Genomic DNA, 26,873 nt, shown 5'->3' on the forward strand with positions numbered 1-26,873 from the left:
TGTTCGTCTTCCGGGCTGCTGAGAGTCTGAGCAGTTCATTGCATGGATTTGCCTGGGGCCCATCCTCATTTTTGGCTCACTGATGGTCATTTTGGCTCTAAGAGCTTTTGTTCTGAATCATCATTTGGCCCTCAAGTTGCTGCTTATATAGATCCTTCTGTCTCACAGCGAGCTTGCTCAGCATTGCTCGGTCCCGAGTATGAGCAAGAAAGTGTCCTTGGCACTGACGTGAATCATAACTGAGGAACGAGCGGTGCTCGAGCTCCTAAGCGCGATCCTTAGAGCACAGGGGATGGGTCCGTCCAACCGGCCCTCTTATTTGGGACTGTGCCGTGGGGCTGAGCATCGCTTCTGGCAGTTTTCACCAATTGCAGCTACCTTGCAATAGTTGCTTTGCAAACGTATTGGAAAGCAGCTTAAAGTAGTTTAACGCTTCCTTTTACGTTCAGGCTAGTTTCCCCCCCTAGAATTAAAATACTGTGCTGACACTGTATTATTAAACACACACAATTAAAAGTAATTTTCAGTTTACCTGTGATATCTTTATTTTGAACCTAATGAGAGGCTCTTGGTTGTAAGGTTTTATGAAAGGCTGTGAGATGAAAGGCTTGTCTGCGCACAGGCGTGGGAGCACAGTGGCAGGTAGAGAAAACCCTAAAATTCAGACAGAGAAACAGATCCCCTTCCTTGGCTCCTCTGAAGGGCTGTCACGGAGGAGCCATCAGCCCGGGGGCCAGGGGTGACACCCGTCACGGTGTGTCAATGGGAGAGGCTCCTTGCAGACTCAGGGAGGGTTACTGCTTGCAGGGCTTTGGGACTTGTTACAGGATGCCCAAGAGGAGCATTTGGGGATTGTAGAAGATGTATTATGGTATAGTTAAGGGAGGAACCGAAATGGGGAAAGGGATGGTTCGGGGTAGCTTGGGAGGAAGAAGTTTGGGAAAAGAGAGGAATAAGGGGTAAAAGGAGCTGGGCTCATGTAAATGGGACTGGTCAGTACACTTGCCTGGCTGTGCCTTGCGCCTCATCAGCCCAGTCTGCCCCATTTTCTCATTAAACCCTATTTCTATTTTCCTGCGTGAGAAGACTCTGTGGGTGTGCGTATGGAGATGCAGGTGCCGGCAGCTGGAGAGACCAGGGTCCGCGTCTGCTGTGCGGGTGCATATGTCAGTGTGTGATCGAGCAGGACTAGCGGGTGAGCGGGGTAAAAGTCTTGGGAGCCAGCTCTCAAGGCGTCCATAAGTCTTGGTCAGATACAGGAGAGGTCAGGTGGTCAAAATTTGGCTACTGCAAGGTCCAAGCTGGCAGCTGAGGAGAATGTGGGGTCTGGGGTCAACCGAGACCAGTTTGTATGTCTGTCTCTGCATGAGGCAGCTGGAGAAGAGAGGATCTGAAGACCAGCTAGGTGGGTGGCCCTGGGCGTCTAAGGCCAGTTACTGGAGCAATTGACAGCGTCTGTGCATCCACGCAAGGGGTCTGTACCAGCCCCTGGAGAGGGGAGGACGACGAGACCATTTTGTCTGCTTGAGTGCTGTGTTTTCTGTCCATGTTGATCTGGGGCTGTCCGTCTGTCCGTGCCCATGCGCTGTATGCACACGTGTGTGTATAGGCAATACATATTCAGAATCGCTCCTAGCTGGGGCAGGGAGGTGCAGCGACCTCACCTCTCCTGGGCTAGCAGATGCTGCGACCTCTAACATAAAATAAAAACCCTGATGGAACAGCTGGTGTACGGAAAGAAAATGTCCTAATTTTTCCTTGGAAGTATTTTTTAAAAGAACGTGTCTTTCTCTGGTGCTGTTATTTTGGTCCTGAGCCTGGTAAGTCGTTCTTCTGCCACCTCTGACTGCAATGCCCAAAGCAACCAGCTGTGCATTGCGATCACTTGAAGTAATGTCGTGTATCAACAGAGCCTGAAATATAAATAACTTTGATTGGAGCACAGAAAGATTAAAAAGAAGAAGAATAGTGCTTTTGAGTCATTTTGTCATCCCAAAATGGAGACCGCCGCATGGATTGATCATCGTCTACATGTTATGCAATTTATAGCCGCATGGCAATAATTACAGATAAACCCTGTATTCACTCCTGAGCACTGTAGTAGGCTTTCTGTTTCTGAGGTGCTTTTATAAAGCATAGGACAGCACATTGTTCGTGGGTATGAAGGATATATAGTTCTACTACTGCAGGAAGAAAAATGTGAGAATGTAAAGCTATTGAAACTGGTGTCTCTTTGGCCTGAAGATCTGGGCTACCTGCCTGACATTTTAGCCTTAACGGCAGTTTCTTAGCTTTGTTAGATTTGAGATGCAAAACTGTGAACATTATTTGATTTCCTCTATCCTTCATTCCTTCCCCAATGGGATGTGGATACACGCAGGATAAAGAAGATCACTCGGATGTCACTAACAGCATTGCAAAAGGTGGTTTGTCCACCGACAGCTTCTCTGAACTATGACCATATACGCTTGGTTACTTCATTTTTGACCTGCTAGAGAATTTGAACGACGTGACTTCCCTTAGGGCAATTTCTTCTTAAAATGGTCAGAAGCAGGTGTTTTAAGCAGATCTTTAAATTCAGGTGGAAAAAAGATCTTGTGATCAGTGAAAAAAAGATCAGAAAAGATCAGTGGCTGCCCTGTGTCTTCACTTAGGATCACTTTCTTTTGCTGGTTGACCGGCACTTTGCTTTTGACCTGAAACACGTGCTCTTCGATACCTCCAGACTGCAGAGAGAATGAGCTTAACTTCAGAGACGGTAAAGGTGCCAAGTATGCGGGTTCAGAACAGCCTGATTAAACCCAGCCTAAGGGAAATTGGTCCCCGCTCACGGATGGTCTACTTTCATCTGCCGCCGTAACTTTTCTTCTTTTTTAGCAGGTTTGCTTGTAGCACGTTTGGCAGAGATGCATTGACCCTGTCCATACTAAAAGATGCCATTGATAAATCGGCAGAGAGTACGCGGAACCTTTTTGTTCAAATATGCAGTGTGGATCCCGCCGCTTTACTGCATGTAACAGTCGCAGGGCGTGCTTCTTTCAGCAGCTGTAGAAAACTGATTGAACCTGGTCCTTTCCGTATGCTCGCCTTGCCAGGGAATTAAAGCTTCAGGCTGCCACTTTTTGTGGAGTTTTTAAATATGTATGACCCAAACAAGGGGCCTGTTGAGAAAGGCTCTAATCCTCTTGCGTACGAAGCCTGGTATTCTGCTCTTCTCTCTTTCTGATGTTTCTGTGCTTTCAGATATGCTAAATCTACCTTTGAAGTTTCGTTTCGTCTCGTGTAAAATAGACTTTAATAGGTGAGCCCCGCGTCTGGGAATTAGGAGATACTGGTTCAAGTTGAGCACTATGAGCAGTTCACGTAATCATCCTTTGCCTCGGTTTCCCCATTTGTAATGCAGAAAGTCCACCCTCCTGTACGCAGCTCTTTGAGCTTTGTTCTGGGTAACTAATTTAGAAGCCATGATGTAGTGTAGACCTTCTGCAGTCTGGCGTGAAGCCCTGCTGGAAGGTGTCTGTCTGGGGATGCTACAGAACCTTAGGTAAGGAGTAGAGGCTTCCCTGTTTCAGATGAGGAGTTCACGGGCAGAAATACATCTGCATGCTGAAGGGATCAGACCAGCTGTGTGGGTGCAGGGAATCCCGCCCAGTCCTGCCAGTCCAACACTTGCACAGCGTCAGAAAATCTGTGTCTCACCCAAACCTGGTGATTTATTGCCCGTGGTCTGTATGCCAGTGATCCGTATGTGTAAAGCCTTGATTTTTCAAGAACATTTGCATGTAATGGCAGACTGGCTGTTTTAGCTGCAAAGACACAAATGACTGCAGGGTGGGTGAAAAACTCGTGTAGCCAAAAACTCTTTTCATAGAAGGCTTTTTTCAATGTAAGGATCTCAGGAAGGCTGAACTTTTCCGGCATCCCTCTGGAGGTAAAGTGTGTAGATGTCACGTGCCACTCGGACCTGGGGAGCTACGAAGGGTCAGGAGGAAGACAGATTTTAAGAGATGGGTATCTCTTAGAGGTGTATGTAGCAGCCCTTCCCCCGGCTGGGCCAGGAACTAGGGGATGTCTGTCCTGTAGGGTGACTGTAATTCCTTCTGATGGCAGAAATATTTGCAGTAGGGGGAGGAAAAATGTGAGCTGTTCCCAAAATGAAAATGCTGTGCGCTAAGGTGTGGCAGGCTGGCCATCGTTTTGCTTTGTAAAGGCAGGGTTTCTAAGACACGTTCAATTTTGGCATCTCTTGGAAGGAGATTTGAGAGGTTTTACCTGTGCAGAATACAGTGATTCTCTACTTAGACAGGATGTGATCCCGGAGCTAGTCAAAAGCTGGAGTATTGAGTTTTGCTCTGATAGACCTCCTAGGAGCCATATATAGCTTTCAAAAAACCCAAGTAACCTACCACAAAATTGTCCCAGAGAGATCGTTATAAGACAGCACCGTTATGAAATACTCTGAAAGGCTGCGTGGGTTTTTTCCCCCTCTTGTGATATTTGGAGTTGAACTTTAGATACATCATTTTGAACGTGGCCTTTTAAAGTAACTTTCTACTCTGTCCCTGTCATTTTTGGAGCTGTGAGGAAAGCCAAAATGCCGGGGAAGGGGAGCAAATGAAAAGGGGGAGCGGGGCTAAAGAGTAGGTTTTGATCATCTTTGCAAGAAGTGACATCATCTATGAGAACAAAAGTCTTCAGCCGCTGCAACAGGAGACAGCTTTTAGTCTCCGATTCTATTTTGCCCCGAGCCAGCCAGCCAAATAAAAACAGCGGGATAAATCACTGCTGGCAGAACTTAACAGTTATGCAACATCCAGTGCACCATGCGCCTATTTTTAGCTCGGTTTTACACTAGCAGAATTTACTTTATGAAATCTAAAAAGAATGTCTGGTCAGAGGCCGGGGGATAAAAAGGGCATTTAGAAAGTGCAAAATGTAAAAACGCTGAGTACAAAGATGTGCTAGCGGAGCCTGCTTTGGCAATACTGATGCCCTTTCAAGTGTGTTGGCTTGATCAGGCGCGGCGATGAGGAGTAGAGGGCTTCTCATCAGTATTTCCCCGAATTTCTAATCTGCAATTGCTTTTTAAATGGTTAACTGTGCTCTCTTTACCCAAGTAGCTAACTATACGTGGTTTGCTTAAAGCTGGGCTTCTCCAGCATTTCTGCTGTACTTTGTCTTTTTTCCAGATCTGGAATGCAGTAAGCAGCAGCTCATGTCCCGACAGTACTGGCTGGTCAATTTAAAGAAATTGTCTTAACTCGAGTACTCTGCAAAGCTGGCTGAGCTACACAGATACTCCTCATCCTTTGTGAGATACCTTACATTTAACGAGCCCCTGATATTCAGCTGGTGTATATTTCACATATGTTTTCTCAGTCTTCAGTAAATTGGGATTGTGTATGCTGCTTGCTCCAGATCAAACTGAATCTTTTTCGGCGTTCGCAGGAACATACACTGAGTTGTATTTCGTTAGTTAAAAGCAATTTCAGCGTGTAGCACAGGTATGAATAACTAAAGAGTAGTCTCACGTGCTCTGCTCTTTATCCAAGACCAGATGTGCATCTTTTCTCCTCTAAATTTTCATTTATCCTCTTGCTGTGTTGTAATTCGATGTTACTTTGTACTGCGTGTAATTTTGCATCCAACATTTTTTGCTCAGATTCAGAACAGATAATGATTGGGAAAAGATTGGCCTCTTTAGAGATTGTAGCAGATAAAAAAATGCGTAGCTAACGTATCTTTGGGATTTCTGGTACAATTTAGACCATTTTTGATCACGCCTTAGTGAGTAGTGTTCTGACCGTCGCATGATCTGCCATTGATCTTTTTCCCCAAAACCTTTCTTCTAGGTGACAATCTCGATGCTATCCATGACATAACTGTGGCATACCCCCAAAACATTCCTCAGACGGAAAAGCACCTTTTGAATGGAAACTTCCCAAAGGAGATTCACTTCCACGTCCAGAGATATCCCATAGAGACAGTGCCCACTTCTAAGGAGGAGCTGCAGCTTTGGTGCCGGAAGCGTTGGGAAGAGAAAGAGGAGAGACTCCGACACTTCTACGAAGGTGGAAAATGCTTCAGTGCAACAGGGCAAAGCATTATTCCACCATGTAAATCCGAGCTCAGGGTCCTCGCGGTTAAGTGCATCTCGCTCCTGTATTGGACGGTGTTCCCACCGGGTATGTTTGCACTGCTGTACCTGTACAGCTTTGCACGATGGTATTTCGCAGCCATGATCGTCTTTTTTGTTGCGCAGCAAAAGATATTTGGTGGGCTGGAACTAATTGAACTCGCTTGTCATCGATATTTTAAAAAGCCGCAGAGATTTCACCACACGAAAATAAAACCCAATTAGTTCTGGGGTAGAGAAAGACATAAAAATGGGTGGGTTTGAGATGTCCCGCAAATTTTATGCACAGGGAAGAATTTTTGCATGAGAATTGTCTTTTACTATCACCATTGTTAGACATTTGCACTCGATTCTGTGAAAAGAAAGAAAAATGTTAGTTATTGCTACACGTGAAAATGGTAGTTTTTATCTCTGAATGTAATTTCAACATTGCTCGTGCAAGCAGCTAGCAACTGCATTCTGCTGTAATTAAGAAACAAATTGCTGGATTAATGAACAATCGTAAGGACTTTAATAAATGTGACATGCACTGAACTTCCATGTAGAAACCCGAACTGTCCAGCTAAGAGAGACAGATAAGTGATTTCTGTATAATCACATTGTCATAAAGTGAGCACCGGATTAGGAAAGCTGATAAGTTTAACAATGCTTTGATGGTAGGTGGAAGCTGGAGGAAGAGTTGTTCTGTTTCTTTTCTTCTATTTCAAATATTCAAACTTATTTTAAAATAATACTTTCACATTTTTTATTATTTTTTTTTTTCAAACACTACTGAACCTACCACTCTTCAACCATTCTGGCTTGGTCGCTCAGAGGGATTTTCAAGCCTCGCAGTCTTGTGTTGTAGTACAGAAAACAGCGCTGCCTCTGCCTCCATCTAAATCTTAACTGATTATTTAATAGACCTATGCAGCTAAGTTTTTGGATTTCTCACTCTTTCCTACTGTTTCGGCCTCCCTGTTAGCTGTGGGAAGCTTGTTCCTATTGTAGTATACAGAGCTGCAGGATAGGGGAGCTGCGGTTTTTCTTGGTTTATTGGTGTTTTTGTTCTGGTAGAGGCAAAAATAAGTGTCTGTCTCTGAGTAGCTGGCAAATGTTTTTCAAAAAGGTCTCCTTGTAGACATTGCTTGATTGAAAACATTTTAGCTGTTTTTCAGAGGCGAGATATCTTTTTTTTGGAAGCATTTATTTTGGGTTTTGGTTCAAGCGATGGGTTTCAAACTATCACAGCACAGGGAAACTGAGCTACATCTTCCCTTTGCAGTATTTTCTTTGATTCCCTGATGACACCATTAGTTTTCCAACCTCCTTCACAGTTTTGGGGGGGTTCTTTTTGGACACCCACTGTAATACTTTCCCTTATTTTCGTGACATTCAGACAATCTGAAGGCTTAAGCTCAGACAAGGCACTTCCAAGTGTATTCCTTGTCATATATATAATACGAGCAACGTTCACGGTCACATGGTAAAAGACATAAACATTGCCAGCACTTAGGATACACTTCAGGTTAGATTTGTTTTTCAACCTCAAAAACGTTAGACCACTTGATCAACTGTATTGCTGCAAAACCTTCCTGACTTCCTAAATATTTGTTGTTTATTGCATGAAGGCTTGTTTGAGCGAAACGGAGACGGCCTGGCTCCATCCGTTGAGCGGCGTTGCCATGAAATGTAGAAGTACAGAGTGCAAAATGTATCTTGTGTTGTGCTGAATATCTCAAGCATTGGGTCAGCACGTCAGACACATCTGTTTTCTTCTAAATTGCAACACTAAACATGTTGTCTAATGTGTTTGTATCGAAGGCCATTTTTTTGAACAAATCACCAGCCTCTATTTGACTGTCCCTTGCGAGGTGACAGGTATTTTTTAATCTATGCTTATAATAATTAATTGTTTATTATGCGGAAAGTACTTGAAGCCATCTATTTTACTCTAATTTTTTAAATCCCTTTTTTCTTGAAAATAAATAAAACTAGGTTTATATTTAGGGTTATGTTTCTTAATGATTTTTTCATATTTATATTTGAGCACCTGCAGACTTAACGACTGGTGTTTCATTGTCACAAGTGGAAGGAGGTCCTGTCTGCACTACGAGGACTTTTTTAAACGTAGTTGTGCGATATCAAAGGCGTGGTTGCAGCTTAAATCTACATAGCCTAGTTTTTCTTTGACTAATTCTCTGCTTTGGTGCAGTTCGCTGCACGTCCAGGTAACTAGTCGCAAGGGAAAACCCGAAAAACCTCATTTATGGTTAATGCAAAGAACTAAAGTGTTCTTCTCGTCTGCCCTGAGCCACGGCTGTGCTTTTCCACCAGGAGTAGCCATGGCCAGCCTACTCTAATAGCCTTAACATAGTCTTCAGGAATGACTTCGGAGGACAGGTTACGCATGTTGGTGACATAAATACCAGTTACGCTTTTTTTCAGGTGTTCAGAGAACTTTGTGGTGTCATCAAATGTATCAGAAACATCATGTCTTGGTCATGGAGCGGTGAAAGATTTACATCTGGGTGTGATTAGAATTGGGCTCTGAAAATGAAATCAAATGCAATCCACTGTTGACCCTTACGAGAGGTTTACTCCCAGCTGGAGCCAAACACCTAACCTACTGTAATGTGGTAAACGACCTGCAAATCTGTAATTCATCCTCCTCTTCCGTGTATTTGGATCAAAGAGAAAGAATAGCGTTCTTGTCAGCTGCAAATGCCACGTTTGCAGTGCCTGACTCCGTCCTGCGGGGTGGGCAGCGCGTGGTAAGTGAAGAACCCTCCTCTCACAAGGAAGGGTAGTGGCTTTCTGATTGACGTACGTTTTCAGATTATGTGTATCATTTTCCAGCTCAATTAGAAATGCAAGACAGGGAAAAAATCAAATAAAAAGCAAAAGCTTTGTGGATATAGAAGATTCTTTGTTTAAAACGTGGTTAAGAAACTGGGGGAAGATCTTTCTGTGAATGCTTTTTTTTCTCTTTGGTCAAAATGTAGCTTTTTACTGAAAAGGTTCTAATATACAGATTTTTTTAGAGACTATTTTGTTCTTACCCTGTCTCCCTATTCGAAGTGCACTAAGATGGCACTTAGGGACATGCTTTAGTGGTGAACTTGGCAGTGTTAGGTTTATGGTTGGACTTGATGATCTTAAAGGTCTTTCCAAACCTAAGAAATTCTATGATACTATGCTGGGTAAATCACTTTGAAATGTTTTCAATGCTCTTCGGTTAAAGGTGCTAGTACTCCAGGAATCACACACCCCTCTCTTTCATGGGACCCATGGTGGCACCGAGACTCGTCTCATTCATTAGCGCGTTTGTCACGGCTCACCTTCTCTCGTAGTCCCAGCAGCCGCGCTGCTCAGCAGCGGCTGCTCTGTCTACGGGACCTACAGGTCTTGTTCGGTCTTGCTCACGCTTTTTGAGATCAATGATGTGCTTTAAGGATGCTGTTCTCGTTTGCTCAATCAAATGTTTCCTCGTCAGCATGAGGGGTTTCTTTCTCTCTGCTCAGAAGAGAGGGTTGAGATCCTGCCATCTGTGTTTGCCATCAGGCTCACCTGGGTAGCAGGACGTCAGAGCAAGACATTTCTCTCTTGGCTTCAAAGCTGCAAGGCCTGAAGCTGCTCTGTAAGGTGTTGCCTTCATCATATGGAATGTAGTTCCTAGTTTTGCGCGTTGCATCACTCTGTTGTTTAAAAAAGATCCGTGTTTTTATAACTTGATTTTATATGTACACTGTGTGAAAGGAAACGCCAGGATGTTACAAACCTACAGAAAGCCTTAGTTTTCAGAGTTCACCGATTATATTAGAATGTTTTAACCATGTACCAGTTACTCTACAGCAACAATAAAGACCTGAAGCATCGCATGTGTTGAACTTTGCCATTTTCTTTTTACTGCATGACGTATTCTGTATGCACCTGTAAGGAACAAACCTTGCCTTCAATCGTATGGCTGTCTGTCTTGGGTGGGCCGCTGTCCCTTCGGGCGCTCAACCCATGGTTTGTGGCTGTTGGGGTGGTATGTCTCCCTTCGAGGGAGGCTGGATCTGCCTTCCCTTCTAGCACCTTCATGTAAAGGGATGCGGAAACCTTTGAGCGTGCAAGAGGTACAGCTCCATTTTAGCCTTGCTCTGCTGCTTACCCATTGTTGCTTAAGAATAAGCTGTGGCTCGGAAGAGCATAGAGATGTGTAGGTACGTCCTCCATTTTAGCGATATCCTGTTACCTCCCATGTAATTACTGGTGCAAGAAATGATCTATGGCACGGTTCACGTTCTTAGAGGAACTGTCTTTAATGTAACTCCATATCACGGCCTCCTTGATTTCTCTCTCCATTGTCCCAAATGCTAATCCAGTGTGGAAGGGCGAGGGCTGTGGTTCTTGGCAGCTGTTGTGCTCCTCATTAGCTAATGGGGAGTAGCTTTGCCGCGACTGCTACACCCCGCAGCAGCCCCAGCGAAACACCCGCATCTCCCGCCAGTAGCGTGTGTCAAAAAGACCACAAGAAACAAAGACCCTGGTAGAAGTTCCTACAGCTTGAGATATTTGCAATGTCCACATATACTCAAGAGTATTCAGATTGGTCCCCAAAGGTTGAAATGAGCCGTGGTCTGTATTGGACGGCTTGTCTCTCAAAAAGATGGTTGGCGCTTCCTCTTTGTTTCTTCAGAGCTCAAATATGCCATGAAAAAATGGATTTCTCTGTCTCGCAGATTACAGAAAATAATAGGAATGGAGGCCAAAGCTTTCCCCCTCCAGCTGCCCCAAACGCCTCCGTTGCAGTTCAATACAACAGGTAAAAGGTGGTCTTATTTCCTGAGGGCTTCGAATCAGACCGCAAGCTATCTCAACCAGAAATTATTCCCAGGAGCAGGGAGCACGGTCTGTGCTTATAACATGCTTGAGCGACTCTCATCCTAGAGAGGGTTTGTGCTGAGACACACGAGTGGCAGAGAGCTCACCTCTGTCCTTGCTGGGCCTCTGGAAAGTCTTTAGCGGGAGTGGAGACAGGCCCTGAGTTTTTAAGCAGATGTCTTTGTTTTATTCCAGTCTGGCATCTCTATGGTTTGTCATCCCTTTTTCTGGAGTTCTTCATGTGGGGTGACTGTTTTCTCTGGTGGTGGGATATGCCGGAGACTAATGGGAGGAGTTTGAGAAGAACTCTGCCTGCTTTTTCTCAGACAGGCATCGCTGCTCTCAGGAGAAGAAGGAAGAGGGTTTGCTCCTTCTGAGATGCTTCATGCTGGGCGGCATGGGAGAGGCGGGTGCGCAGGGGCTGGTCTGGTGTGAGCGTGATGGTTTTGGTGGTCAGTACCTTCTTCCCTAAATTTCTCTGTCCATCTTCCTCGTTGGAGGGAGGAGACGAGAGTCTCTTCGCCCCCATCTGCAGGGAGCAGAGAATCACCTTCAGCCTTACCAAAGGGAAGAGCTAAAGGGGCTCAGGCCTTAGCCTTGCTTTGGCGTCCACAGGACGGCACGTGGCAGAAGAGGATAAGCTGCTGCAGGACGCAAGATCTTGAGAAGATGCTGCCGGGGGAGTAGAAGGCAACGCCGGGCACCGCTTTCTGCAGAGCTGTAACCCGGCTCTAACACCACCGCCTGGTTTTGCCCTCTACCCCCCCCGCACTACTTCTTTGCCTGTCTTCCAGGCTTGCCCCGCTGCTTGAGCTGCTGGGTGTCTGGTGAGGAGCGAGAGGGACAGATGTTGATTAACACTGGACCCAAAAGGAGGGGAAATGTTAGGGATAACGGGATAGGGGCACTGGGGAAGGTGTTGGCTTGTGCCAGTGCTGGGTACAGCTGGATGGGAGAGTGTTATTTTTCTTCGGAGGCTGAAAGAAAAAGTCAACATTAAGAGACTTGTTTACTTAGACACCTTTAGAGAAAGTGGAGAGAGAAAGAACATCCTCCATGGAGTGGTTCACAGAGGGACCCACGGACTGGCCCATGAGGAGTCTTTGTATGTTCTTATCTGATGGGCTGCCCACGGATGCTGGCATTGCCCATGCATGCCTGTGGCTAGTTGGGGTGATATCTCCTCTCTTTCCATGCTCAAGTTGCTCACTTGATGTGCTGGGTTTCAAGACATGCAAACGGCTCCTCCTGTTCCTTGTCCTGGCAGCTGTGCAAGACCCCGAGTTCTTTAAGGATAAAGTAATCCCTCGCTGTCAGTAAGATTCCTTGCGCTCCTTGCCCAGTGTTGTTCAAAGAGCTCAGCTCTGAACTCTTTTCACTCCAGAAGTGCCCTTTCTATAGCTACGTAAGCGAAGGTCCCCACTTCCCAGGGGCTTTCCTTGGTGCTTTGTGCTGGGCACAAACCATCAGAACCAATGGGCCGGCCTCGGGGTCATGGCGGGGAAACCTTTCCTCTGCTGCGAGGGTGGGAGAAGTCCCCTCCCAGCACTCGGGGTCTGGTTAGAGCATACTACTGTGCGCATTCCTGGCCGTGGGGAGGTCAGGAGCTGGATTTGTGCTGCTTCGAACAGGCCTTAACACCAATCCCTGGAGGAGCAGAACCAGCTGTTTAAAAGAAATGCTTGAAACAACCTGGTTTTGCAGCAAATGAAACTTTTCTTCTTCCTTTCTTGCTTTATGCCTTCCTTCTACTCTCTCCCTCCCAGGAGCAAGGCAGGAGAAGGGTTTGGGAGACCCTCTGTGTAGCTTAAACCAGGAGAACATTGAAGAAATGATCCTGGAGCTGTTGTCCCACGTGCTGTGCTGGCCTGGCTCACAAAGCAGGAGTCGAGGACTGCTCAACACCACAGGCTCCTTGGATCTGTCTCCCCCTGGAAAGACCCACAAGAAGAGGGGCCAGATTCAGTTCCTCACCTGCCACCGGTCTCCTGCATTGGACCACACTTGCTGGTTCATCTAGTTGGGCTGCTGCACAAACAATGTGAGATCCTCATGGCCAACACAAGGAAAACGAACACCATCCTGCAGGAACCTGATGCTTCAGCCACCAGCTGGGTACCTGGAGAAGAAGCACTTGGGAAACCTGTTGACCAACAGTCCTCGGGTGACCTTGGTGACCATCTCAAAGATGCTGAAGGTAATGCGGGCTGGGGGTAGGGACAGTGAATTGAATGGACACCACTTACTGCAAGCCAGGGATGTGACTGGTGTCAGATGCTAATGCTCACGTATGGGTTTGAGGCTGCACGTCCACCTGGGACAGGCATTATTCCTGGTCCCCAAGGCCTCAGCTGGGAGCAAGTCCCACCATTGCAGGCAGGATAGCACAGGATACAGCTGACCTTCAGCTGCCAGGATAATGGGCCACAAATGTCGCGTTGCCAGCAGCAGCAGGGACTGGGTATTTTATTCCAGATTCAATAACTCAGCTACCTGCCCATTCCCATCCCTGGCACATGCCCAGCGTACAACCCTCCCCAGAGCCTTCATCCTGGTAATTCCGTGGGGTTTTGTCTGATGGGTGGGAGTGGGGCTGATGTTCAGCTGTGATCTCTATCCTCAACCTGTTCCTGCTCCTGCACCACATGCAGGGCCACCTGCATGGTCCCAGTGCCTCACCATATGCTCCACACATCCATCCTGGCTTTAAATTAAGAAACTGAAGGTCTAGGAGTAGTCTGGTTGCACAGAGCTCAGTGTGGGCTACTCTGCCCTGCTCTCGACAGGTAGATGAGCTTGCTCCGAGTCCCCCGCTGCCATGGCCAGACTGCTTGTGTGTACAGAAACTTAAAAGCCCACTGGGGGATCCTGGCAAGCCAGTTCTGCAGCAGGAGGGCTGATGGAGCTTCCCTTTCCTTCCCAGTCACGGGTAAAGGGCAGTGATGGAGGCAGGAGTCCAGCTGGAAACATGTGACCTCTGCTGCCTTCTCCATTACCGCACCGGGATGAGCTGGGTAGGTGGCTCAGCCCTCTGTGGTCCATCACTTGGGCTTTTGCAGCTCTGCAAGGGCAAACCTGACCTTGCGGTCACTCACTAGTCAAGTGTTTGCTGGGTGTGTGACATCTCCAGGTTTCTTGCTGCAGATGCTGCGTTCCACTAGAGGTTTTGCTTTTCTACCCTCGCGAGGGTAAAGGGGAGGGGTGTCTTTTGCAGGAGCCCCCCAAGAGCGAGCGCAAGGAGATGTTTTATGCAAGATCACAGCAAGGTGTTCAGGTCTGCCTCCTCACAACACGTGAAGGTTAAAGGCAGGCTCTCAGCTTTCCACTGCTAATGACAGAAAGTGCTATGTAAGTGAGAGAGCGCCTAATTAGGGATTAATGAGAAAGGAGCCTGTGGTTTTATTATACGTTGGACATGAGTACCTTAGATGAGCAAGAGAGGTTGCATTAGCTGCTTCCTGCTGAGTCCTTCCAGCAGGAAAGTCCTTAGCAGACTTTCTGCAAAATTTAAGGCCGGGAGGTAGAGGAGGATGCTGCAGACACAGGAGTGGTGGGGCTTGGTGTCCTCTGCTGCAGGCTGGGACAGACCCCAGACCTGTGGCCCCACAGGTGGAGTGCAGACCTTGGGGCAAAGGCAGTTTGGGCTCTGCCACCAACCAGTAGCATGTGTCAAGCACCTCGTGCTTCCCAGGTGGTTCAGCAGGACTGGGGACATCTCCTGGGGATGTGCTGCTGCTGGGGACGCACACCACACTGTGCCACAGACCACTGTTGCAGGTGAAAAGGGGCTCCAGCTCCCTGAGAGTCTGTTTGGTCACAGTTGTCCCTTTTCCTCAGGCTGGTACCTGGTGGCAGGCCACAGCACGTCAGGAGAGGGGCGGTCCAGGAGCAAAAGCACAGGTATTTGCTTCTGTGGAGGCCAGAGAAGAGCTCCCTGCTTTGAGCCCAGCCCTCTGTCCTGCTCCAGCCTGAAGCTGGTAGTAGGGGACACTGCCGAGTAGAAGGGATCAGATCGTTGACTGTTAGATGAAGACAGGAATAAAACCAGGGAGGCTGAATACCTAATCTTTAATTAGCTTTCTCATTCTTAGCCGTTGCATAAAAGCTATTAAAGTTATTACAGGACACGCTGGATGCTTGCACAGCAGGAACAACAAATATAGGTAGAACAGTCCTTGTCATAAATATCCCTCAAGACGTCTCAACAGCCCTCTTTGCCACCGCGAGGCTGCTCGCAGCCAGCCTGGCTGAGCGCCGCCAAACTGGTGAGCGGTGGGTGCGTTTGATGGAAACAGCTACTTCCCTTGCTAAATAATACGAGGGTTGTATTGGTTTATGATTAACAGATCCCTGAACGTTTCTCAAGGAGAGAAGAGGAAACCTTCTGACCTGGGGTAGACTTGGCTTCGCTGGGTCTTCTCCCTGGGGCTCTTGCTGCGAGTACCTCAAGGAACCAGAGACCAGGGGTGAAAAATCACTGGGCTAAAGCCCTAATTCTGCATGCACTTGTCAAGTCTATCAATTGCGTGCTTCATACTGTACTTTGAATGATTTATTTAGTGATTACACTGCATTTTGCCACTCAGCCATTGCAGTCACATGGAGGTCCTAAAGTTATCAGATGTTCATTTTGTAAGAGCGCAGCCCAATGCTACTGACGTCTTACTATTTGATACTAAGATGTCTCTATTACCAATCACATGGACTTTTTAAGCCTTCTGTATTGACACAGCGTGCAGTTAGGTGCTTTTGTTGCTCTATTAGCCAAACCAGGTGCCTTTTCCAGTGACAGACCATTGCACCCCGAGGTATAAAGCCCTCCGGTTACCCCTAGTCTGCCAAATGTTCTGACACATCCAGTTAGGAAATGAACCCAGCTTTTAGCTAGGTCTCTCCAAATCCTATTCCTCCTGTCCCATCCTACTCTGTTGCGTCTTCCCCAGCAGAGAGGAGGATTAGAAAGGAGGACCTTACCCCACACACCGGCGGTGGTGGGCAGAGCGGAGAGGTTGCGCTGAACCTGGAGTACTTCCAGGGCCACCGAACCTCACTGAGTCACTCGTTAAGTCGATACAGCAGGAAGTCATCGAAAATAGAAGACAGTGGAAATAAAATAAAGAGCGAGGCATCCATTCACACCCTTGGCAGAGGCGTTTCGGTTCCCGGTCCCCCGCATGCCCGCAGGGAGGACAGCCGCCGCTTATTAGACAGGTTATGCAATTGAAGTGGTCTATATTTATCAGGAGTGCATGGCGTACACACCTCGAGGGTCAGATGCCCAGCAGTTTGGAGAACATTAGCTCCCCTAATGAATCAGCAGGGAGAAGGACCTAAAAATACAACTCGGCTGCAGAAGGGCATCGCCGAGTTGCTGAGGGAGCCAAGGTCAGGAGGCCCTGATGTGCCGTTCCGGCTCTGGCTGGGGTTGTGATGCTGTGCTTAGATGCTCATCGCCTCTCAAAAGGCAGGACCCACGCTGCGCTAAGCCTCCTTTCAAACTTCTGCTGTGGTGTTGGATGCTGAACCAGTGCCTAAAGGAGGAGAAAGACCCCCGATCCATGCCATAACCACTCTATTGTAAAGTCAACCTCCTTTTTGGGCTGTTCTCCTTCTAAGCCTGCAATTCCGGACTCGCGCTGGTCCAGCTCCTGCAGGCAGGGTGCTGGGCTCACCTGCCTGCTCTGGGTTTCAGCTTTGTGACTTAGGGCATCCTGCGTGGAAAGAGCATAAAGGCTGGCGATGGTCCAGGCTGCAGGTTTCTTGCTTCCCATGTAAAGGCATCAGCTACAAAGAAGGCAAGCGATGACCATCTAAGCCTGGGTAGGTCTTAGCAGTGCACCAGGCACTTTCTATCCTCCTTTCTGGATGAGTAAGGGTGGAGAGAACCACCCCGTTGCTCCACACAGGGTGGGGGAATCCACCTCCAGTGTGTGGGATGCCATCCAGGCAGTGTTCGGGCAAAGCGATCTCGGCAGCCAGTGGCTTGGCAGGCAGCAGGTCATTCATGATCTCATCCTCTTTCAGCCAGGCTGTGCCTGCTGCATCCCAGTGCTGTGCTGGTCTGCACCGGGTGATGCTTCTGCTACGTGGAGCAGGGGAAACTTGAACAAGAGTGGGATGTACCCTCCTTTATAGGGGGTAGTACCACTAAAAATGATTTATTTCACTCAGGGGTCAGGGCAGTCCTTGGCTGGTACCAAACTTGGAGGCTGGTCTGCACCACCTGTGCTGAGCTCTGCTATGGGTGCTGGTGGGACATGTGGGTCATGCCTCCTCCTCAGCATGGCTTTGCCTTGATGCTTTGTGGATGTCTGTCTGTCAGCATGCTCAGCTGTCCAAACCTCTGCAGCCATCTGGGGCTTGCTCATGCCAGGCAGAAGACAGCTCACAGGAGCCACCTGAGGACAGGTTTGTTATGGGGGTGTTGCTGAGGAGTTTATGAGAACAACTACCTCTGTTCACCTTGGAGCTGAAAGCCAACACATACCCAGCTCTCCCATTTGCTCAGACATCCTGCTGTGTCCTCCTGCCAAAGGAACAGGAGGAGACTGTCACTCTCCTGCCAATTCTGAGACCAGAGGAGGGCTCCTGCCAGGCATTGCCCACCACCGGCAGGTAAAAGAGGCCCCCCCCAAACCAGGGGAAGGCTCATCTCCATCATGCTCGCTGACTAGTCTGCAGGAGCAGCAGAGCCGCCCCGCGCTCCCCCAGCTGCCAGTGGAGCAGAGAAGCTCCAGCATACCAGCGGTGGCCCACGGTCACCCCGCAGCAGGCTGAAAACATCAAGGGGAGCAGCCAGCTGGAGGGGTGTTTCTGCCGTTTTGCATGAATAAAGATGGTTAATGAGAGCTTTTGGTTTTTTAGGAAACTGGAACGGGTGGAAGGAAATAACATATAGTCTCTGTTTTCTTGGTTTCTGCTATTATAAGTGAATTTGTTTACCTGCAGTGCCCAAGAGCGCAGCTCAGTACCCTGGTTTACCCAGAGCAGCATAGGCAAAGAGTGGTCCTTACCCCGTAGGCCCTATGCTGTGTTTGCGCAGTGTCCATACATGCCATTTACCTTTTTAAGGTCTTAAATATTGTGCCCCAGACCAAATTCTGCCTTCCTGTAGACCTGATGGAGGACCTGCCCACCAGAGGCAGAGAGCAGAGCCCGGCCACGCAGCCTGTCCCACAAGGCTGGCAATCACCCCAATGGCTGCTCATCCCTGTGACATCCCCAGTAACGTCTTTGGTCCTCATCTTCACACTTTTCGGCAGCCCGCCCCACACAAGGGTCAGGCCACCATGCTAACGGTGGCCCAGATGGGCATGTGCAGGTCTAAGACCTGCCCTCCACTTGAAGTACAGTAAATCTATAGAGGGGTAAATTGCACGGAGCCGTTGAGCCAAGGTCAATGTGCCTCTCAGTGGGGTTTGCAGAACGCTGGTACCAAGTCAAGTAACGTAATCCCAGGGGCTCACTCTGGCCCACCCGGAGCATCTACACTTTGTTATGGTTTGGAAAAGCTTGGTCAGAAAGTGCTTTCTCATTGCTAATTTTGTGTGTTTCCAAAGAAGAGCTGTTTCCCATGCATGTCAGGGTGGAGGTTACCTACAGGAGCAGTAACTTCCCGACTGCTACAGCTAGTCCTAATTAAGCCTTGAAACAAGGATCCTGCTGAGCTGTGGGCTGAGGAACACCAGTGTCTTGGGGGTGGTGCAGGCAGAGGGCAGAGAGAAGAGGGGGTCTGGCAGTTCAGGGGCTGCCCCAGGACAGAGGAATGCAGGCAGGCGCAGCTATATCATGTTGGTGCTCCATGTGGAGCTCTGCAGATGTTGGGCACGAGCTGGGATCCTGCTCCCCACCTCAACCACTTCTGGTGCCAGCCTGGAGATGCTGGCAGCCCTGACAGCGAGGACAGACCCTTGGAGAAAGACTAGGAGGTCAACACCCACAGTCACGTCCATGCTGTGGGCCCGGGGCACTGGGTAAGGCGTTTGTCTGTGTTGCAGTCGTGCGTAGTCTCAGTCCCACCTTCAGTGTAAACTGTGAAGGTTTTAACATAAACCACGGGAGGATGTTCTTCCCATCACACTCTTACTTCTGCTTGTCTGTGTGGTCTCTGTGGTCACTGCAAAGTCCACCCATGCCACAGGTGTCACTGGATCAGTCCTTCTGGGCTCTCACTGGCCAAGTACCTGGGTGCCAGCTCCCCTCTGCTCCCAGCAAGGTCACCTGCTGAGGTTTGGAGACCCAACCCAGTACCACCACATGAATGCACTGGTAAGCCTTGGCCTCTCTGGGATGAAGCTCTGTCCCACAGTGACCGAGGGAAAGGACTGATTCAAATACAGCTGCGGGGCTGGTCTGCCCACTGCATATTTCCTGAGCAAGGTAATTTATTTGAAAGAGTTGGTCCTGGCAGAGATCTTTGCACGCATTTTTCTCCTTTCCTCAGTCCTCCCTGCAGATAACTCAGCTGCCACACCAGCTCCTCCTTCCCCAACCCCACATCCCCTGGACGGGCTCGTGAGGCACATCCCTCTCCTGTAACAGCTGCCAAAATTGCTTTTTATTTTTAAAGCCCGGGACATAACCCCCCTACCTTTTATCATTTGCCTCCAGTCCCAGCAGCTCCACGTATCCTCGTTAAGCAGCCACTGATCATCAAATGAGCATGACAGGCGCAATAAGCAGGGGGAGATGTGGCCACCTGGTGTGCCCACAGCTGGTCCCGGCTCCCTGTGGCTGCAAAATGTGGGGGGGCTTCTCCCTACGGGGTGGGGAGAAGGGCTGTCAGGAGCCCAGGGGAAGGGTGGGCTTGTGCCTTCCCGCTGCGAGCTGCGGGCTGGTGGCTGCAAGGACTGAGTTCAGCCCAGCCCTGCCAGATTTTCTACTGGCAAACAATAATAATAATAATAATTCTTTAAAGGGTGTTAATAGGGTGGAAAAATGGCTAACTGGATTATGGGCCATGCAATTTTGTTCTCCTCTTTGGAGATACTATTTAAATAATCCTTTTCTTTCTTTATTTTTAATCTCTGTAGCCCACGTGTTGAGGGAAGATGTCTTCAGAGCAAGAGGACCACCAGCTTTTGGTCAGTTGGGTGTGAGGAGATGTCCATGGGCAATCAATTTGGGTGACAGCCTGACCCCCCAGACCAGGTCTGCTTCTAAAGAAGGTTAGGGGGCAGAGGGATGGATCATGCAGGGATATTGGTGCAGCCCTCTGTCCAGAGCAAAAACTACTCCAATTTGGCTGTAAATGCCTGGGCATTCAGAAATGTTTGGATTTGATGTGTGAAGCTTGAGGTTTGGTTAGGACTAGCTCCCAGCTGGTTTCTCCAGCCACCAAACTTAGTACGGAGTCTCCCAATGGAAAGACCACGTTGCATTTTGGAAGAGAGCGTGCAAAGCCCAGTACGTGCGAAGAGGGAATCATGATGGGAAACGTTACGGTGATCTCAGTGATGGCAGCGTGCTTGTAGGCAGGAATCAGGCCTGTGCTGTGGTGATGGGAGAAAACGCAGCCGCTGGTGCTCGTTTTGGGGCCAGAAGCCTGCTTTCTGGAATATACCAGAGCTGGGCCTGCAGCAAAATTACAGCTTGACAAGGATGCTCAAGAAGTCCCTGCTGGGGTACACTTCACCCTGAGACAGGCCCCAGCCAATACAGAAATTAGCTTTATTTCCCCCCAGCTTTCAGGAGAGGCTTACGCTGGGCTCCGTAATTGCACCAAGTTTTAGTACAGCCGCCGTCTCAACTGTATTTCTTCAGGCATCGCTAATTACATTGAATTTACCGGGACGACAAACGCCTTTCTCGTCTCACCCACAGCTGTTGCAACTGCTGGGTGGGCTCCAGCGCTGCCTGGTCAGTCCTTGGGCTCTGCCCGTGACAGGCTCAGCCTTGTGCAGGGACCTGCCGTGGGGCCCCCGGGCTCCCCTGGGGCTGCCTGGGCTTGGGGACACCGCCTGGGTACCTCTCCCGGTGTGAGAACCAAGGGGCAGACCAGGGATCAGCCCAGCTTGTGTTTTATTTCTGCAAATGACTCAAGTGGCCACAGACTTGTCTGTAGGTCCCTTGGAGTCATCCTGTCCGTGCCTGGTGGAGAGACTTAATAATAGATGTTGGATGCTGCAGGAAGATGCAGAATTTAAATGAATTACCCTCCCTTCTCAGTAATAAAAATGTTTCTCCCCTAAGAGTCCCTTGATTAATTGATCCGGCAATTGACAAATCAAGGATGGGAAAGCATAAAATCCAATCGAAACAGATGAAAATAGCATTATGTACCATCTGATGCAGTCAGCGATGTCACACAACGAAATGACTGCAGAAAAATAGGGCCTTGAGCTGGAGGAGCCTTCATTAAGATGTGGCAAGGGTATTATTAAGTAAAAGAACATTGATTTTGTTTGAAAGATTTGGCCAGCCATATTAAATATAATCTCGGTAATGTAATCTCGGTAGTTGCTTTAAATGTCAGCCTCACTTGGCTACATCTGCTTGCTGGGGCTGCTGCTCTGAGATGAAAATGAAAACTTCATTCTCCATCACCCATTGTACTCCATTAGCAGCTTGATAGGCTTTGCCCGTACGGGGAAAAATTAGCATATGGGTTTCCTATAGGGAATAAGCTATGCCAGAAAAGCCCGTGTATATAAAACACACGTGACGGTAACAAAACAAGTAATTTACAAAGACAGAAGCAGCCAACACACAGGGTATTTCAAAGCCAGAAATCACTTTAAACTCTGGGCTTTCATGTAGTTCTGCTCACTTCAGATCAATGTCCTTGGAAGTTGAAGCCCCTATCCCAAGTCCAATCTGACAAATTCTGCTAAAGATTTTTTTTTTTTTTTTTTGAGGGTCCCAGGTGTACAGATCCAGTGACAGCAATGCCTGCAGAGGGCTGCCATGGGTGTGTGTCGGTTGGCTGGAAAGAGGTGCCGCGGAGAGATGTCCCCCATAGCTCATCAGACAAGAGAATGCTTCAAGACTGGGGAAGAGCACCACCAAACTCACAATCTTACAGCACAGTCAACGGGAAGGTCCTCACCCAGGTGGGTGCTCCCACAGCAAAATGGTCCATGACACTACTGGTGCCAACTGGGAGCATGGGCAAGGTCCCAAAGAGGCATGAACCTCGCATGCCCCAAACCTCAGAGGAGTTGGTGATAGCATCCCCTGGGGAACAGTGCGGGAAGGAGGAGAGAAGGAGGAAAGTCTTTGCTGGAGACATAGAGCCAAACCCCAGCAGTAAGTGGTACGGGTGCTCTTTGCCACCTGCCAGGGAGATCTGCAGTCAGACATCCAGTGCAGCAAACGCAAGAGGTGCTCTCATCATCTGAGACAGATAAAAACTTTGACCAAATCCTTGCTTCTGTCTGTCTGAGCACAAGGCATCTACTCTGCTCCCACAGGAGACGTCCAGCCCTGCGCTCTCCCCCCAGAGGCCCTGGGATGAGAGCAGCAGCCTGTGGACAGCGATGGAAACAAGGGGTGCCACCAGTCAGGAGGGACTTTGGGCTCAGAAGTAGCTGGGAAAACTTCGGTAGGACCAAGGGAGGGTCGGAGGGTTTTGACGCAGTTATTCCTGCATCCCCCGGGTCCAGCGGGCACGGGGAGGGCAGCGCTGCAGAAAGCAGGTGGCTGAGCGCATCGGTTGCATAGCTCTGCTGAAGGAGCACAACAAAAGGCATCAAAACAATTTCCTTGCGAATCAGAAGTGTCCAGACACAGCTGAAGGCACCGAGCCACTTGACTGTAATGGAGTCAATTTTCTCCTTCAAAGTGCAACATATAAACCTTTTTATAGCCATGTGCCGGCAGACTTATTTCCCCCCCCCCCTCTCCAGCTGTTGAAAGCCATGTCCGTGGTTCCCTCTCCAAGCCTGCGCCCGCTGTCCTGCAGCTACCGTTTCATTGCCCGCTTGAGCACTTGGGAGCTGAACGGCAAAGAAATAGAAAGGTACCCCTCTGCCCTGACACTGCTTTGGGGCCAGGAAGGAGTCCCGTACAGGTAGGGGGCTGGCCAGGAGGTGGGAAGGGGGAGCAGCGTGAGCAGCCGTGTGTGGCAAGGCTCGTCCCACGTCCCCCTGACGTGAGGGCTGCTCCGTGCATCGCTTGCGGTGGTGAGGCTGCAGCAAGAAGGAACTGGCTCTGCGCGTGGTGAGCAAAAAAGCAGGGCAGCTCCTTGCCCCGGGATGCTGAGGACACCAAAAGCCTCATACAGGTCCAAGGGAAGAGCGCGCACGTTAGCAGAAGAAAGCTCTTTGGAGAGGTAGTTAATGCCCAGGAAACATCTCTGGTGCTGAGCTCCTCAGTATCATGTTGCTGGAGCTGTGTAGGGCTTGTGAGCAAGAACCCTCATGTTATTGCCCTAATTTTATTCTCCTCCTAATAGCCCCTTTTGAGGTAACAGGCTGCACAGACCTCTGCTCTGATCAGCTTCTACCTGGTCTGATGTGGAAACCTAATGATCCTTCCTTAGGTCCATTGACTATTTTTCCATCTCTGTTGCGACTATTTTTCCATCTCTGTTGCGACTGTGAAACAAGAAGTGAGATAAAATCACGGTAAAGATCATCCTTTGCTGGGTAAGGTCCGCATTGCCCTAACGTAACCATGATCTAAGTGCTAAACTTGAAACGAGAGGGGTTTTTCCCCACATCTTTCCTTGCAGTACCTTTCTCTATGGCAGGGTACCCCAACTGCAGCTCCGTGGGGTGAGTGCCCCGTGGTCAAAGGTAGGGCTTGATATTCGGGGCACGGATGAGGCACAAACACCTGCTTCCTCTCGCAATCGGTCCCAGGGGGTGTCCGATGGAAATAGAAACACAACATCCCTCCAGAAAAAAAAAAAAAAAGGAAGAAGAAAATGGAAAGAAAATAGATTTGTGTTGGTTGGGTGAGTCTGGGAGTTTTTGAAAAGCCACAGAGCACAAAGGGGAAAATATACACGGAAAGCAAAATATAGAAGCTTTTGTGTGATGCCAGCAATTTTCCTTTCCTTCCCTGAGAAAGGAGCTGCATGAACGTAGGGCGTCAGGATTTGCTCTTTCAAACGGCTGAGTCAAATACCAGCTAAATTACAAAGAGCCGTACGGAGACATGAAGGACACGTAATGACAATATTTTGTCATTCCTCCCTCAGACTAGATGGATGTGGAAAGCGGGAAGAATAAAAAAAAAAAATTGCATTAGGATTCAGATAGGATTTTGATAGCAGTTATTAAATGAAATTTAAAGGTTATTTTTAAACCCAAACCCCGGGTGCTGCTCTAAGCATGAGCAGACTGGCAAATGATCTGAATTTTTTCATTTTCTTAATATTGTTCCTATGGATGTGTTTACCACACAGGCGGCCATTGCAACCTTAAATTAAGAAAAAAAGAAAAAAAAAAAAAAAAAAAAGGAAAGGCAAAAGAAGAGCAAGCATTTTGCTGGGTTTATAGGCAAAATACATACCAACAGAGCAGCAGCTGAAATTTGTATTTCATTGCCAGCACACCTTGCTCCAGGATAAGAGCATCCATGAGCAGCACCAGGATTTAGCGTATCCCATGCACTGGTTCAGCTCTCAGTGCTTCAGCTCTTCAACCCTGGAGCAGATACTATGTATTCAGAGAAGGAAATGTGCCTGGTGGTGTCCAAACTTGACCCAAAGGCCTCTGTAATGATTCCTTTGCAGTGTAGATCCCAGGTGCAGGCAGCAGCCCTGGAGGCAGCTGGAGTGGGCAGGCAGGAGGTTGGCAGGGTTTCTGGAGAAACCCGGGCAGGCTTCACACCTGACTTCATAGGAAGCTCCTGCGTGTCTGGTTTCTGGTTATTGTTCTTGCAGAATTTAGGTGGGATTCAGCAGTGCCTAGACCTTGTCCTTTCTCACTGAGGAGCTGTGGTTTTCATCAGAGAAGAGGGAAGAGAAGCACTTGTTGTTGCTCAAACCGGAAAAGTCAGCCTTGAGATCAATACGCCAACCCTAGTGGGGTGATGGACATTGCAGAGAGAGGAGCCAGACTGTCCCAGCCTCACCACTGCAGCCGCAGGGCTGACCTTCTTATTTGCATCCCAGTACACAGGTATCCTTCCCACAGTGTCTGACACCAGCTGCCCTTTCATCTGTCACATGGGGCTGCAAACTTATTTTGATTAGTTCCTCAGAGCAACTCGTTTCAGGTCCTCCCCTCCAGCTGTGTCTTCAAGTAGGACTTCTCCCTCTCCCCCATTATTTTTTATCTGTTAGGGCCAGTCCAATGCCAGCTGGGAATAACTCATCTGATGACTGGAGGTCATCTGCCATTTCATCTGCATCATGGTCACAAACCAGTTGTGTTGCCTCCAGCACGTTTAGGGCCCAAACTAGCTATCGCACCTGCCAGGCAAGATTTTATTCTCTAGAACTTTTCCATAATTTGCGGAGCTTGAGGCACTGGCAGCTGATATTGTTTTTTGCAAATAAGCAGTAGTTCACGTGGCAAAAGGTGACCGTGGAAGAGGGTAGTAAAGGTGGTTGTTGGCCACAATGTTTATTTTCCATAGGGGGACAGAGATTTTATTCACTGCCCAAGTGCTGCAATATGGTGACTGGTTTTGCTCACCCACGGGGCTCAACATCAAGGCCTGGTTAACAATGTGCCCCCTTTCCCTTTCCAAAGCCCTTTCTTCTCTTCCCATCTGGGAATAGTATCCTGGGCTGCATCAAAAGAAGTGTGGCCTGCAGCCAAAGGAGGTGATTCTGCCCCTCTACTCCACTCTCGTGAGACCCCACCTGGAGTACTGCATCCAGCTCTGGAGTCCCCAACATAAGAAGGACATGGACCTGCTGGAGCGTGTCCAGAGGAGAGCCACGAGGATGATCCAAGGGCTGGAGCACCTCTCCTATGAGGAGAGGCTGAAAGAGGCTGTTCAGCCTGGAGAAGAGAAGGCTCCGGGGACATCTTATTGCGGCCTTCCAGTACCTAAAGGGGGCCTACAGGAGAGCTGGGGAAGGACTTTTTACTAGGGCATGTAGCGATAGGACAAGGGGGAATGGCTTTAAACTAGAAGAGGGCGGGTTTACATTAAACATTAGGAAGAAGTTTTTCACTTTGAGGGTGGTAAGGCACTGGAACAGGTTGCCCAGAGAGGTTGTTGAGGCCCCATCCCTGGAGGTGTTCAAGGCCAGGCTGGACGTGGCCTTGGGCAGCCTGGTCTAGTGGGAGGTGTCCCTGCCTATGGCAGGGGGGTTGGAACTCAATAATCTTCTCCCTTCCAACCTAAACCATTCTATGATTCTATGATTCTATGATCTCTGAAGAGGATCTAAGCAGTGAAGCCAAGCTAAGGTTACCTACACAAGCTCCAGCTTGCTCATTCCTTCCTGGGTTAATGTGGCATTATATGGCACTCCAGCTGGCTCATTATTGGTCTTTAATATTGTCACCTTACTATTTTTGGTGCTACTGATCACGAGCATCATAACATAGTGGCAATCATACTACTGCTGGGAAAGCTTGTGAAGCGGCGTGTGCTGCCAGTGACACCGAAGCAGCTCCCTCTCTTCCCAACCCGGGTATTCACTCTCCCTTGCAGGCTCCATGGGAGCAGCCAGGGGAGGAGGATGCTGCCACCTTACGCAGGATGGGTTGCCCATCTGTATGCTGTCCATGGCTGTGGTCATAGACATCGGACGTGGGATTGTTTGAGGAACACCAGGGGAAAACGCTGAACAACCAAGTGTTAAGAGGGAAAGGTTAAAGGCCTCCCGGCAGCCCTGTGTGCTTCACCTGAGGGAGAGGCTGTGATAGCAGCACCCCCCGGTCCATGAAGCTGTGATGCTCTTGCTTGATCCCACATTTTTCTGTCCCGGCATGTGTGCACCGATGACTCGCCTCACTCCTTTGAGCTGTGCACTGAATGA

The 26,873-nt window shown here is 48.7% G+C and overlaps 1 protein-coding gene and 1 long non-coding RNA gene across 2 annotated transcripts in view; both read left to right on the forward strand.

Annotated features, from left to right (window-relative positions):
• LCLAT1 (lysocardiolipin acyltransferase 1) overlaps positions 1-6,361 on the forward strand; it is a gene marked incomplete at both ends in the record, with an annotated part of 82,804 nt that extends 76,443 nt beyond the window's left edge. The window contains one exon of the mRNA XM_082480235.1: positions 5,853-6,361. Coding sequence (XP_082336361.1) covers positions 5,853-6,361 — 509 coding nt within the window. The remainder of the gene's footprint in view (positions 1-5,852) is intronic.
• Positions 6,362-18,943: 12,582 nt separating this feature from the next.
• On the forward strand, positions 18,944-21,926 carry LOC309669637. The gene is made up of 3 exons (XR_014268928.1): positions 18,944-18,957; positions 20,017-20,067; positions 21,841-21,926. It is a non-coding gene; the product is annotated as an uncharacterized lncRNA (long non-coding RNA).
• The last annotated feature ends 4,947 nt before the right edge of the window (positions 21,927-26,873 follow it).

This window comes from Vanellus vanellus (assembly GCF_965231255.1).
Source record: "Vanellus vanellus genome assembly, chromosome: 3".
NCBI classification, from domain to species: Eukaryota; Metazoa; Chordata; class Aves; order Charadriiformes; family Charadriidae; genus Vanellus; species Vanellus vanellus.